General features: G+C 51.4%; 4 protein-coding genes across 4 annotated transcripts; all 4 read right to left on the bottom strand.

Moving 5' to 3' along the window:
• Positions 1-477: 477 nt before the first annotated feature.
• On the bottom strand, positions 478-2,025 carry PG997_013018 (O-methyltransferase; the record flags this gene model as incomplete). The annotated part of the gene is made up of 5 exons (XM_066817332.1): positions 478-685; positions 750-1,099; positions 1,156-1,335; positions 1,380-1,724; positions 1,786-2,025. The coding sequence occupies 5 exons, from the start codon at positions 2,023-2,025 to the stop codon at positions 478-480; spliced, it is 1,323 nt and encodes a 440-aa protein (XP_066663024.1).
• Positions 2,026-2,660: 635 nt separating this feature from the next.
• PG997_013017 (uncharacterized protein) lies at positions 2,661-4,151 on the bottom strand (the record flags this gene model as incomplete). The annotated part of the gene is made up of 4 exons (XM_066817331.1): positions 2,661-2,944; positions 3,141-3,390; positions 3,429-3,640; positions 3,818-4,151. 4 exons carry the CDS (start codon positions 4,149-4,151, stop codon positions 2,661-2,663), a joined length of 1,080 nt encoding a protein of 359 aa, XP_066663023.1.
• A 1,182-nt stretch (positions 4,152-5,333) lies between these two features.
• Positions 5,334-6,733, bottom strand: PG997_013016 (uncharacterized protein; the record flags this gene model as incomplete). Its single annotated transcript, XM_066817330.1, has 2 exons — positions 5,334-6,332; positions 6,470-6,733. The coding sequence occupies 2 exons, from the start codon at positions 6,731-6,733 to the stop codon at positions 5,334-5,336; spliced, it is 1,263 nt and encodes a 420-aa protein (XP_066663022.1).
• Positions 6,734-10,580: 3,847 nt separating this feature from the next.
• On the bottom strand, positions 10,581-12,757 carry PG997_013015 (uncharacterized protein; the record flags this gene model as incomplete). The annotated part of the gene is made up of 4 exons (XM_066817329.1): positions 10,581-11,018; positions 11,131-11,225; positions 11,379-12,313; positions 12,390-12,757. The coding sequence occupies 4 exons, from the start codon at positions 12,755-12,757 to the stop codon at positions 10,581-10,583; spliced, it is 1,836 nt and encodes a 611-aa protein (XP_066663021.1).
• Between the last annotated feature and the right edge of the window lie 671 nt (positions 12,758-13,428).

The following is a 13,428-nucleotide window of genomic DNA, read 5'->3' as shown; positions in this document are numbered from 1 at the left end:
TGCGCCACTGGTTCGGCCGCCATGGTACAAAAGAATATGTAGGTTCGAAACAAAAAAGCCCCTTATTTTTCTTCCAGAGTGTAATTTTCACATACCCCAAACCTAGGATCTCGGTACTAGGGGCTTGCGAGCCAACGAGTAGCTAAATCGTCAAATTTTCCAAACCCCGCATCAGTCGGGAATGCAACCCTGTTTGTTGGTGACCCAACAGCCCGGCCCAGGATGTCGGGATGCAGCAATGCCGATTTACCTCCATGCTCTCTTTACTACTGTATGTTCCTAGTACTACAGACTGATAGAAAAACAGTGGGAAACTATTGTATTGATTGAGCTTGCTTGGAATGTGGCGTTGCTTTGGTATTCACACTTTGACTTATTAAAAAGGGGCTACTCTGTGAGATTCTGCAGGGCACGTGAGAATTCTGGTTTCGTGGTAGTGACTGGGTAGTTGGTCAACAATTGCAAATAAGCCAACGGCTATCCTTTACGATGGTACCAAAACGGTGGACAAAGTTGTGCATCATTCCCCTGCCACTCGACCACCATGATCCAAAGATTGGAGCCAGGTGGCTGCTTGGCCCACTGAAACTTGAATCCGGGGCTCGCGGTATGTATGAGCTGCTTCCAGTCATCCAGCTCTCGTTCGTGAGCATTTTGGATCTCAGTCATAGTGAGGTCCATAGATCTGTGGGTTCAAGAGGGTCAGATCAATAAATAGGGGGTAGTGGGCGCAACCACATCGTACTCACCTGAGACGACTTTCTTGCCAGTTCGACATGACAGCGGGTTCCGGGAGAACATTGTCGTTGATCACGATCTTGGCACCCTTCTTCAGCGCTGGGATGTGATTCCGCAAGATCTTGATGCAGTACTTGTCAGACCAGTTGTGCAGGATCCATCGGAAGAAGTAGACATCTGCCCCCTTGACGGGCTGTTCCGTCAAAAAGTCATGTGCCATGAAATGCACACGGTCGGAGACGTCTGCCGGAACAGCGCTCTTGGCCGATTCGACGACGGGCGGCAAATCCTGAACGACGAATTCCATAGTAGGGAATTGGCGGGCAAGGGCGATGGACACGAATCCTTGCGATCCACCGACCTGTTCAAGATGGTCAGTTGAGGTACGAGGGGACAAGATCAGGCTTTCCAGCTTACGTCTACCATGCGGCCGTTTGCATGATCAACCCAGGGGTAATTGTTGACCACGTGCGAGAGCTCAAAGCCTGTCCCCTCAGTGAAGGATCTCATGGCATTACCGAAACGCCGAGCACGCTCGGGATTTTCGGCAAAGATCTCGTAGACGGACTTGTTCATCCCGTTTGCCACTGAGAAGCCCTGCGCAAGTATTAGCAAAGTGCCGTGGGGCTTTTGATGAAGACTCGCCGACTTGCCGCTTCGTTTGGCTCTTCCGATCCCAGGTATTTGGAAATGGCCTCGCACGTATGGGCGGCGGCCTGCCAAAGGTCGTCGTAGCTTGCGCCTACCCAGTCTCGGATGACCTCATCCTCGGCCAGAAGGCGGGATACGGCGTTATGGGATACGACGCCACGACGGGGCTCGGTGAAGATCCCCTTTACTGTGGCATGCCGCAAGAATTGTCGGGTAATAGTCTCATTCAGCTCGCAAGTAGTGGCTATCTCTGCAAACGTAGCTTCGCTGCCCACGGGGAAATACTGCGCCAGGCGAAATCGAACAATGGCTTGTTGACTGATGACTTCGTCATGCTTTTGGGAGTTGTTAGCCAAGGAAATAATGAATAGCTCAGAGAGGCTGGTGTTATTGTACCGTGTAGCTCATCAAGTACTCTCGTGGACCAAGCACGAGTCGGCGAAGTTCCAGGGTGTCGTCTATGACGGCAACGCGAGCGGCTTCTAACTCGGCATTCTCTTTCGGGATCAAGGTATCCGTTGGCCCATTGAGGTCAAAAGAGGGGGCTGGTAAATTGTTTGATGCTAAATAGTCATTCAACTTGGTCGTATTGGCAGCGATTCTAGAGGACAGTTCTACGATGCGGTTTGTAGACATGATGGGCCAAGAGGTTGAAGTGTGTTTCTGAAAATGGAGCAGTTATCAAGGGGCTTGGGTGAGAAACAAGAAGAATCGGCAAGGACGGACGACCTTGAAACACACTGATCTGGAGATAGCCTACTTTTGTGAACCTGTCATTTCTGCTGAACTGGCCCGGCATCGGACTGAAGTCAACGGAGATTACAGCGATTGTTACGAATCCTACCGGAGTCAGGTATCCCCCGCAGAGCCGTTGGTTCTACCAACAGAAGACTGCACATGGAGGCAAGGGGGTGATGGTGTGAGTGGAGCAGGCAAGGAACATATACCGAAAGTAGCTAGATAAAGCCGTGTCGGGATGTTGCCTCATAACGTTACCAAGATAGGGGCAATGCCTGATTTTGGCGAGCTCATCAATGCAACAGTCTAGCAGCTGTTACAATAGTTGCATTTCACATATGATCAACGACTACACCAGGATACTATCACCTTTAAAGAGAAACCTTGAGGTTCACCCAAACAGTGGTGCTAAACAGCTGTACGGTATTTGATTGCGATAACGGCCGGTGAACGCATCTATAGCCTCAGGTTGATTACAAGAGTTTATAGGGACCCACGCTTGCCTTCTGAAAGAAGCCCTCCGGATCGTATTTTTAGCTGACCGCATGCAGGCGTGCATTGCTCTCGGGCCCGTAGGAGCCAATGGGGTGCTGGTAAGGGAACGCATAATTCAGATATCGATATTGCGCGGACATATGCCTGCTCTTCCCCTCTATACCAATCCTCTCAAGTGCCTCCTTGCTGACACTGAATACAACCTCGTCGTCTTCGGGCTGGTCCCAAGACGTATAGAACATCACCACGACCAGAGGACCTTGGGAAGGGTCGAGACCCTGCGAGTTGCCACCCCGGGCCATCGACTGCTCCATCATGGATACTGGCAAAGGTTCAAGGTCATGGAGAAGAGGATATTGCTGACATTGCGTAGCCTTTCGAAGGAAGTGCGGAATAGCTCGACGGCATACTCTAGAATGCCACAATCTGCTTTGACGGTGGTTGACATCTTCACTACCCTGCAACAAAGATGAGCTGCCCTTTTCTATTGTTATTGTAAAAGGTTGGAATACACTTACCTGTTGGCAACCGCACCCGAGAATTCTTCATCCGCGAGCTCTCTCTGAGGCTATTCACGCTCAAGGTATTCATCTGGTCGATCTGTGGCTGGATATCCGTGAATGGCTTCAGTGCCTTGGGCTTCGCCGGCTCAGAGCAGAAGACATCGTTTATGCAGACGATGTCGCCGAGCGCAGCCGCATATCCAAGACTGAGACAGATGTGGGCGGAGGTGTCCGGCTCTGGCTGATGGTGATACTCTACCAGGCTCTTGATTTGGGGGAGAAATTGGACTGGAAATAGAAGACCTTGCCACCCCACATCGGGCCTCGCTCGAAGACGTTGAGTTCGAAGCGCGTGACGATCCCGAAGTTGTTGCCTCCCCCTTTGAGGGCGATCCAGAGGTCCCTGTTGGTTTCGGCGTTGGCATTCACAATATCGCCGTTGGCAAGCACAACCTCGTAGTTGACGACGTCGTCGGAAACAAATCCTCGAGCGTAGGAGAAATATGACAGGCCGCCTAGTGTATAGAATATAGAGTTAGAGTATGTTTAGCACACAATATTATATACATGCCGATTTACCTTGAAGCGTGTCTCCTCCGATACCACCACTCGAGTGCCGATTGCCTGAAACACCGAGTCCCTCCGCAACGACGGCATTGTATACTGCCCCCATCCTCTCCCCCCGCGCCGACCGAGACGACTGTTCTTTCCTTGTCGATCTCGATCCCCGGAGGTCTCGCAGATGAATGGTGAGGCCGTCGCGAGCATTGGCCACTCCCGGTGTTGTCTGCTGGCCGAGCCGCATATTGCCACCTCGGAGGGACCTGCAAAGGGCTGGATGGCCTTCAATATATCGGCAACCTCCTGTGCCGATCGCGGCGTGAGGAAACACGCAGGACGGAGTTCGCGTTCCAGCTCCGAAAAGTAGGAGCTCGTGAGCTCGTCGTAGTCCTGGCTCTCAGGGAGATGGACCGACACCGAAGATAGCTTCTTCACGGCTTCAATCGATTTGGAAACTGATGCCATTTTGATGTGTATCAGAACTCACACTTGGTTTGAAACAGTGTCTAGTGGTAATAATGTTTTCCAAAAGTACGTTAGCAATGGGATAGCAGTCCTGATGGCGAATTAGTTATCTAAACCTGAACATCCGATATCTGTTTTGTTCAGGCGGATCGTCCAAAGATCAGCTTCTTGGATGCATAATCTGGTGCAAGTGTATGCAGTTGGCTGCACGCCGCTATGCAGTTGGTTAACCCCTGGGCCCCTGATTGCCTTTCTAGATATGTCGTTTCGGATAGAATCTTAGCGGGTCTGTTTGCACTCTACCAACCTGACCAACACTTGAGAGTCTACGATAGGTCCATCTGGACTCCAAATAATCTGACTGGTCACCGGGCTCGCCGCCGCTCCTATTCGGCTTGTCTAAAGTGACTGCCGGAAATTAGTGGGGACGATCTACAGCTAGATTTTCCGCTACCGCGATAGTTAGTCGCCGTTACGGTGGCGCTTTTAGTCAACTCGTCCGGCTTAGAGATGGCCTGTGGCTAAAAGTGAAGAGATGAGCTAAGCAAGTACCCAGTCAAGACAAAGTTCACGACTATCTATAGAAAAAATAGCTTGGTTGATTATTGACGAAGAAACGGTTGGAAGGGGCCAAAACGCAAGACAAGAAGAGAATATACCAAACCCGATACCGAGCGCCACTCAGAACTACAACCTACCCAATTTATTTTTTCCTGAGATTCTACTAGCGGCTTAGCTTCAGCCACAGTAAGCCGTTCATCGAAGACAATTCAGATACGGTCCCGGGGTTGCGGATTTCCGTGGAGAAGAGACTAGAGGGGAATATATAATCCCACTACTAAGTCGTTGGTTTCATGGCTAGGCATTTTGGATTGCGAGAAATTGCGTGCAGCAGATGGGTTGTGGCTCGGGGTAAGATAATTATCCAATTTGGATACCTTAAGCCCGAGAAGGATAGTTGCAGTGATCGTAGTCACTCTAGATGCGATTGCAAGGAATTTAATTATATGCAGTACACCTTTTTTTAATTGGATAATAATCTGGAGACTAAACTCTGTATTACTTTATTACTTGAACGACCAAGCCACTCCCAATCATGAAATCAGTCAACTCCAGTACTATTTCCCCGTATTATGTACCCTCTGGGCCTTGCAGTTCCCCTTAAAGATCGATTCCCGGTTTTTACAAGCAGAAAGACCACGAGGATTCAACCTCGTAGTGAATAGATCCCTGCCAGCCGGGCTGGTAGGTGGCAGCAGAGCTCTCGTACTGCTGGGCAAAGAGCTTGCAGTAGGTGCCCTTGGCGACACCGTTCTCCTTGATCATGAAGCCGTTAAAGAAGTTGCACTTGCCAGGGTTGTAGCCGAAGAAGCTTGACCACTTGGCCCAGGCGCTCGAAGCAACGTTCTTGGCGTTCTGGGCCTTGGCGTAGTCGGCACAGAGGGAGATGTCAAAGGGACCGGGGAAGAAGTGCTGACCGATGCAGGTGCGGGGATGGTCGTGCACGTTGCCGCACTTGGTGGGCTTGGTGCAGCCGGAGGGGGTCTCGGGCGTGGTGGTGTTTGTCTTGCTGTAGCCGTTGGAACCGGTGATGACGACCTGGAAACCGTCGCCGCGAGTCTGGCCATTGTTGTTGGCAGCCTCGGGAGTGACACCGGATCCCCAGTACGAGCACTTGTAGTTGGTGATGGAGTTAGGCAGGGAGCACGAGCACTGGTCGCTGTTCCACGCAGGGTCACGCTCCATGAAGATGTTGAAGCTGGTGCAAAGCTCGATCGTATCACACTTGGCGGCGCATCCAGCGACATCGTAGCTCTTCAGGGTGTCAACGCCGAGGTAGGTGTTGGCGTTGACAGCGGCCGTCAGGTCCTTGAAAGTGGCAGCGTAGCCCTTGGGGTCCTGGGCATTCTTGGCGATCGCGTGGAGAGCAGGGTCGGCAACGAAGCCAGCAGCAGTGTCAGGCTTGGCAACGGGGCCGTAGCCATCGGGCTGAGGAGCGCAAGGGTCCTCGGGGTTGATGAAGCCACAGTAAGTGCCTTCCTCGAACGGCTTGGCGCAACCGGTGGCAGTGGTGAAAATAAAAGTGTTGGACCAGGTGCCAGTGGGTGTGCAGGTAGAGGGGACGAGGCCGGTCGTGGTGGGTGCCGGAGAAGAAGCGGCGACGGTGGCAGCAGTGGTAGTCTGAACCACCGTGGCCGTTGTTGCTGTCGGGCCAGAACCGTAGCCAGTGGGAAAGGGGCTGGCTGTTTCCGTAGCCACCGTTTGAAGGACTTTGAACAACCGGGGGCTGGGGCACCAGAACCACCAGCAGAACGTACGCTTGTCAGGGTACGCTCGCTCAGACTGCGCTCGTTCAGACTGCGCTTTTCAGCAGCGGTAGCGGAAGCGGAAGCGACGGCAGTCACAGCGGCGGTGGCACTGGAGGAAGCGGCAGCAGCATTGTAGACTTTTGATTGAGAGGCAACACCGGGGACAGGGCCGGTCGGGGCCGGGGCATTCTGGATCGCGGCGAAGTCAAGAGCCTGGGGTGCCGGAGAGGCGGCGACGAGCGCCGCGGCGCCGAGGACGATGGCAGAGCGCATCTTGAGTGGAGGAAAGGAGTTGATTAGAAAGAATTAGCGAATGTAAGAAAGAAGCGAGAGTGGAGGGCGAAGCTTGCTTGTCTTCGAGAGGATGAGGAGCAAAAACACTGAGATCGGGGAGGACAGGCGAGTCTATATACGCCTCTGTCGCGACCTCTGATGCTGCCGGTGAGGCGAGCCAACCCCCCGTAGACCCTCTGCATTCGTCAGCCAGCCAGCACGCTCTGGCATTGGCACATGAATGTGCACGCCCTCCCCGGTATGGCCTGGGCCCATTTCAGGGTCGTGATGGCTTCCAGGGACTAGAGTGGCAGCACTAGTCGATCAGCCGTTCGTGGGACACATTGGGCCGCGGCCTTGGTGGAAATGACAATGTGCTGTTTAGTCGGTTGGCAGTTCGTGTTGACGATGCGGTCGCCATGACTCTGTGCCCACGATGCAGCGTCAACTAGGCCATGCAGTTCGAGTAGGGGACGTAACCCGAAGGAGCAACGGCGTCGAAACCGGTGCAGGGGCTAATCAGGCACATCTGCCTCCAGCGGGCCTTAGCTCAGGTAGCCCGGCGCGAGTTCGAGTCTGTACCGCGCCCAGCAACAGCCCGGCATTCAAGCATTGTAGTGTGCGGCATGGCTGCGGACCCTGTTCCGACTCACCTAATAATACCTGCCTACAGTAGATGCAAGCCATAGCAGAATGGCTGGCCAGGCTATTGAAGGCTGCCAGAAGAAAGTTGGGGTTTGACAATTGATTGAATGCCATGGCATGTCAAGTCAAATTGTCGTTCTTGCTTTTTCAGGGTACGAGGCGTCTTACTTTCCTTCTTTCCTTAGACGTCCACTCTAGCGATACGAGAATAGAACCAATCAATCAAACATGGGCCATGCGATGCGATGCGATGCGATCCATACTAAAACAATGCAGCAAATTTTGCCAGAGCCATTTAGGGTGGATGACTGCCCAACAATGGATTTCTGTACATGTATGTTGGTGTCTGGCAAACCAAACAAAGAGATGGTATGGTACAGCGTGATGCTAGCACGGCATTTTTTCTACTTCTGCACTACTCAATCGGCCAGTGCCGGGGACCCGTTTCTTTTGCCAGAGAGATCATCATCATGGTTCACTGATGCGATGGAGATGCAGAGCCAAGTACCTTGTACCGACCCTAACTTCAGACCAGAATCAATCTATGCAGGAACCCGCCCGTTGGTTTTTCGCTCTCTCGCTCTCTCTCTAATTTTGTCACTAGCAGATATCCTTTTCATTCGTCTCGATGTTAGCCTTTCTGCTGGGTACATGTACGACTACTAGATACATGTAGGTACACGGCAAGCGTCCCAAGTCATCCCTGTAGTGACTCGACCGCTCGCTAGCTCGAGGTTAGGTCCAAAGCTTATTAGTTCGTCCACCACGGACCGAAATGGAGTCGTGCCGTAATGATCGACAATCTGGACAATCTGGGAAAACTAGTCCATCATCCATTCCCTGTATCGATCCTTGCCGTCTGACTTGAGTCGACCACCCAAGAACGTCCTCACGCCTAAAACGCACATGTTGCGGCCCGGCTGGTTACGCGAAGAGTCTGGCCTATCAAGAATGTGTTCTTGTTGCTGCCTGCAGGAGAGGTATCCACGCAAATTGCCAACATCTGCCTGCATGACAAATACTAGCCATAGCCGTTTCGTCGGTGCTTTGCCGGCATCAATGGCCATACAATATGCATACCCACCACTAGCTACATGGCTGCCTGAGAGTTGCCTCGGTCTGTCAATCGACTTGGGGAGGCGCCAATGCTTGTGCGGGTTAATGGGGGAAAAGGGTTTGTGACGAGGTAAGCCACGTTACTAAATTTGGGTGAAGAGGGAGCATCACTGTTCAATGCGGCATCCGAATGCCGGGCTGAAATTTTCAGCTCGCCGATGAGGTCTAGCTTGACTGTCGTCACCCTCACGGCTCGCAACCTCCACCGTCGACCCTCTAGGATCAGCCCCACAACCATGGTCGCCGAGCGAGCCACGCCTGACGCGACTCAGGAATGGATATAAGCGGTACATAGTGTCGGTCGGCTCCTCTAGCTTCGGCCGTGGATGCCGACCTCAGGCTTCTCTGGTAAGTAACCCACAGAGCGTCAACAGGCTGCAATATCACAAGTATTCCTAGTCAGATCAACCGCCAACGGACGAGTTTTCTCCCAGTACGACGGCACTATAAGATCTTGCTCCGTATACTGATTCATGGCAACTCTACGGATAAATTCTGGATCCCAAAGGTCTGGACGTGATTAGGACTCTTCCTGCTTCGCTCTTCTTGTATCGTTTGTTTACGGCGGGTATGATACGAACCCGAGGCTCCGGAAAGTGATCGACAGTCACTAAAATAGGATCCGAGCGTAGAAGGCAAAGAAACATATCGCCTGCCTTGCGCCAATGATATCGACATAGTCAGGCCGGCGTCTGGAGCTTGGCCTGCCGCTTTTGCCGCCTTACCGGACGCTACGCAGGCATGTGCTTGGTTCTTAATAGTTCTAAATTTGGCGCCAACGGCCAAGGGAAAAGGGTATATTCCTAAGAAGTATCTTTTGCAAGCGTCTCTGCCGGTGTATTCACCAGCTGGCCTATGAGATCCATGGGCCAGGAGCGGCCACTGCTTGGTCAAGAAAAAAATAGCCTCATAGCGGTGAACCCACCACGGATCTACCGAGGGACCGGCTTTGTTATCTGGCTATATCCACTATTAATCCATGCCACCCGGTCACTACGATCGGCATCATGCCTTTTCGGGGCGTTGACCCTCATTTTTATCTTCCTGCGTGAAGTCATTCTTGCATCGTCATTGCACCGAACCCAGACCATTCCAAGATCGCTGGACTACCATAGTCTCTTCAAATACAGGACCTAGAATCCGGCCATCTGTGTTTAGAGCGATTCGTGCGCCGGGCAGCGAGAAGGAAGCGGCCCCACGGCTCGAAGAGCCTCAGGGGGTAGATCGAAACCCCAGGAGAGCCACCGGATCCTCAGCCTTCTCCTCGCCGACTCGCCATTTACAACAGCATCTTTTGGTATAGTCACATATGGGTCACATGGCGCGATTGCTATTCTACGCCGATCGCCACAGATGCCAATACGTGAGCAAGCTCCAGGGCGGGCTAGATCGTATCCATCGACGTTTCGTTGCAAAGTCCATGTTCTATTCATGGGGGTCATCAGAAAGGAGTAACAGATCAAGTTATATAAAAATACGAGAAATCATTGTATTAACAAAAGAACGGGTTTCACTTGAAGTGTCGAGTAAAAAGTATCTTCCAGATAAAAATTTGCCATTTTTTTTCTTGAGGCGCCCAAAAGACTGGAAAGGGGAGAAAAAGAAAGAAACGAGAAAGTATTGGAGCATCTTCCAGTCTCCACATACCATATAGCCCATCCATCCGAGGTCAAGTTATTGTCTATGCCTGACAGGCATGTTGAATTTACGAAGCGAAGCTGGGGCTGGTTCACTCCCATAACGGGAAATACAATCGGTTTTCATTGAGGGAAAGACATAACCGTGTAAATCGATCGCTCCATAGTCCCCAATCCAACCACTACAGTACACAAGGAGAACGCCTCTCGCTGAACATGAAGTCGAAGCCGTTCGAAAAGACCATTTGCTTAATTTCATCTGAAATTATCAAACGGGTGTTGTATATTTGTAATTAGCTAGCTGAGTGTAGTAGACGTGATATATTATCCCTCGAAAAAGCTACGCAGATTCTCTATGTGAAAGTAATTTCGTAAAGTACTTTTGCTGGGCAGACAACCTTTGCCCGGTCCCTCTCTCGTTCCGTTAGCCGCACGAAGGAATCATGGCATTAGGATATATCGATTGTCCCGCGCTCTAAAGCGTTTGGTGTGTCATGCTCAAGAATAGCCGGGCAGAGGCAGTATTCTATCCTTCTTGGGGTATCATCGTCGTTCGGGAGGACAAGCAATCCCTTCAGACGGTACGAATCTTCGATGGAACTCTTCTCCGGGAACCACAGCTCATATTTGTTGTGAGAAAGAGATATCTGCAATTTGAGCCGGAGCAGTTGGCTGAATACAGCTGTCAGTTCCGAGATCCGCCATGGACTCTCGCCCTCAACCATTGTGCCGATGTTGGGCGAAGCAAACCTAAGAGGGGCTCGGCTTTCCCCAAACGCCAGGAATGGTGAAATACTGTCGAAGAATCTTTCTGAGTAAATTCTGGCTGCGCAATCAAGCGCTCGCGGCAAGCCACTTTCGGGGTCGCCCAACATCCTGGTGACTGCCTCGCAATACAGTATGCGGAAAGCTCCTCTGCTACCTTTATCGTGAGAAAGACAGACATTAGCGAGCTCAAGAAACCGATAATTCATGCATCAACTTACAACGCAAGCTTACGGCTTCTAGAAAGGTGTTCGCAAAATCCTTGTTTGAGCCTGAGGCTAGGCTTTGGGTTATTTCAAAGTGCAAGGCTTGTAGCGCCTCTGGACTACCTGTAGAAATGAAAAGTTAGCAAGTCAAGCATGTTTGCGATAGTAGTGTATGCCGAATATACTTGCATCTGATAGAGAGTTCTGTATGGATGGAGTGTGCCAAGACTAAATTAAGCTCGGCATTGAAATGAGACATGAGTGATAATTCGTCACTCGCGATTGGATCTGCCATGGTTTGGTCAGGATAGAAAATCCAGTCAACAGCGCAAACACCCAGCATGGCTCGCAACCATCTTTCAGTCTCCCGTTGTGACGGTGGCTCGGAACTCGGCTTATGGGGATATGCAAAGCGCGATGATAAGTGCATCTGCTCTGTGAGATATTTCATCACAGGCACCTCGGCGAGAAGAAACTTGTCTCTTATCAAGGACTTCGAAATATTGAACCATTGAAGTGAAATCTTCTTGAGATGAGATTGGATCTCATTAGAGTCCGGAGCCCATTGTATATCTGCAGTAGCGTATTGACGTTCGAACGAGATAAGTGATTCTCTGAAACTAGTATGGGCGTTAGGTAGTGGTGAGATAGCATGTATCTGAGAGCAACCGGCCCTTGGCGGTTGCAGTGGCACATCGCGCTCGACATCTTCGCCAGAGATCTGCGGTTCCTGGAAACCAGGCCCAGATTTCGTCTGCCCTCGATCACCAGGGGAGGAATTCGGCGGTTCTTCTGTATGAGGGGTGAAAGTCGAGGCGTTTCTAGAACCGGGATGGGCAACCAAGCGTTGTTCAGGATGAGATTCGAAAGTAAAGCGTCCGTCGATATTGTTATTGAAATTCGAAGGAGCACTTAGATCGGGGGCCAAAAGTTCCTCAGCACTCTGCATCATCTCATGCTCTCTTTCTAGGTTCCCATGGGTTTGGCACTGGTCACACAAGTGGTCGTCGGGGGCCACGGTGACATCGTCCGCTCCATAGTAGCACACTACGTGCTGCCAAAACGAGCAATCCGAGTTCGTGCATAGGATCGTGTCACCCAGAACATGACTAAAGCCGCATCTGCATTTGATAGGCCCATCGTTTTCGGGAATCTCCATTTGTTGGTCATTCCCCTCCAGACCTGGCTCTTGGGTTCGTGCCAAAAGGCGTCTATGCGAAAAAAGGGCTGGATTAGTGACAAGAGGGCATTTGGTGCCAGACGATCTTTGGGAATAATGTCACTCACTCACTGTTATCGCGTACATCTTGATTAACGCGATTCCAGATATCAGGAAACTCACCTTCCAGGCGCGGTAGAGTCTTGTCCCAAGCGCCTTGCATGTACAGAGCGTCGGGGTCATGATCGCCATCATCGGGGCCAAAGTTTGTCCATAGCCACTGCATTTTTCTGCGTATCTGAGCAGCCGAGTAGGCAGGAAATATTGTGGCTAGATGGTCGCAAGCTCGAGATATGCCTATCTTTCTGTGTTTCGGAGAAGACTTTTCGCAACTGTTGTCTTCATAAGGCCACCATTGTCGAATTCTGTCCACCGAGATATTGAGAGAAAAGAGCAGACGTTGGATGTCGTCGGGGCTCCATGCTGCAACCACCATGGTGGCTGTGGCACGCGTGTTACACCTTAAAATGGCAGGGAGGTGCTTGCTAGGTAGTACAGTGACAACCTTGGATGAAGCGGGAGGGGACGGAGCGTGAGCAAACCGATTGCCGTAGAAGTTACCAGCTGATTTGATGGACAGCCTTCAGTTCAATGTAACTTCGGATGAGATCAATCGATGAACAGGTGAAGGAGGGGCACCGACAAATGCATGAAGCAAACAGCCGGTTCTTGCGTTGCTGCCTGTAGGTATGCGATTTATCTCTGATATTGAGATTGATAGGTACCTTCCACATTGAGGACCGCAAGGCCGGGCCGTTCGATGTTGAATCGCCCACGTACGCAGAGAGTGTCTTGGATGCGCAGATGCAGGGCACCGTGTAGGTTTCGTCTGTTTGCTTAGAGAAATATAAGTAGGTATTGGCCTACATAAGGTAGGGTTGAGTCATGGCACCGCACCTGCAGATAGACCTACTGCAGAGGCGGGCAGGCAGGCAGGCAGGCAGACGCGTCCTGTTTGTTTGTTTGGTGGCAACTGGAGGAAAGAGAACGGAGAGAAAGAGCTGATGCCAACCAACGCGGTTCCTATCCCATTGGCAGGTTCATGAATGCAATGTAGGCATCAACACCTTACCGAGACGAACACGGATTGATACATGAATGAACCAA

Source organism: Apiospora hydei (genome assembly GCF_038363865.1).
Source record: "Apiospora hydei strain CBS 114990 chromosome Unknown utg000009l_segment0_segment0, whole genome shotgun sequence".
NCBI lineage: Eukaryota > Fungi > Ascomycota > Sordariomycetes > Amphisphaeriales > Apiosporaceae > Apiospora > Apiospora hydei.
This window is presented reverse-complemented; position numbering and strand designations above follow the sequence as displayed.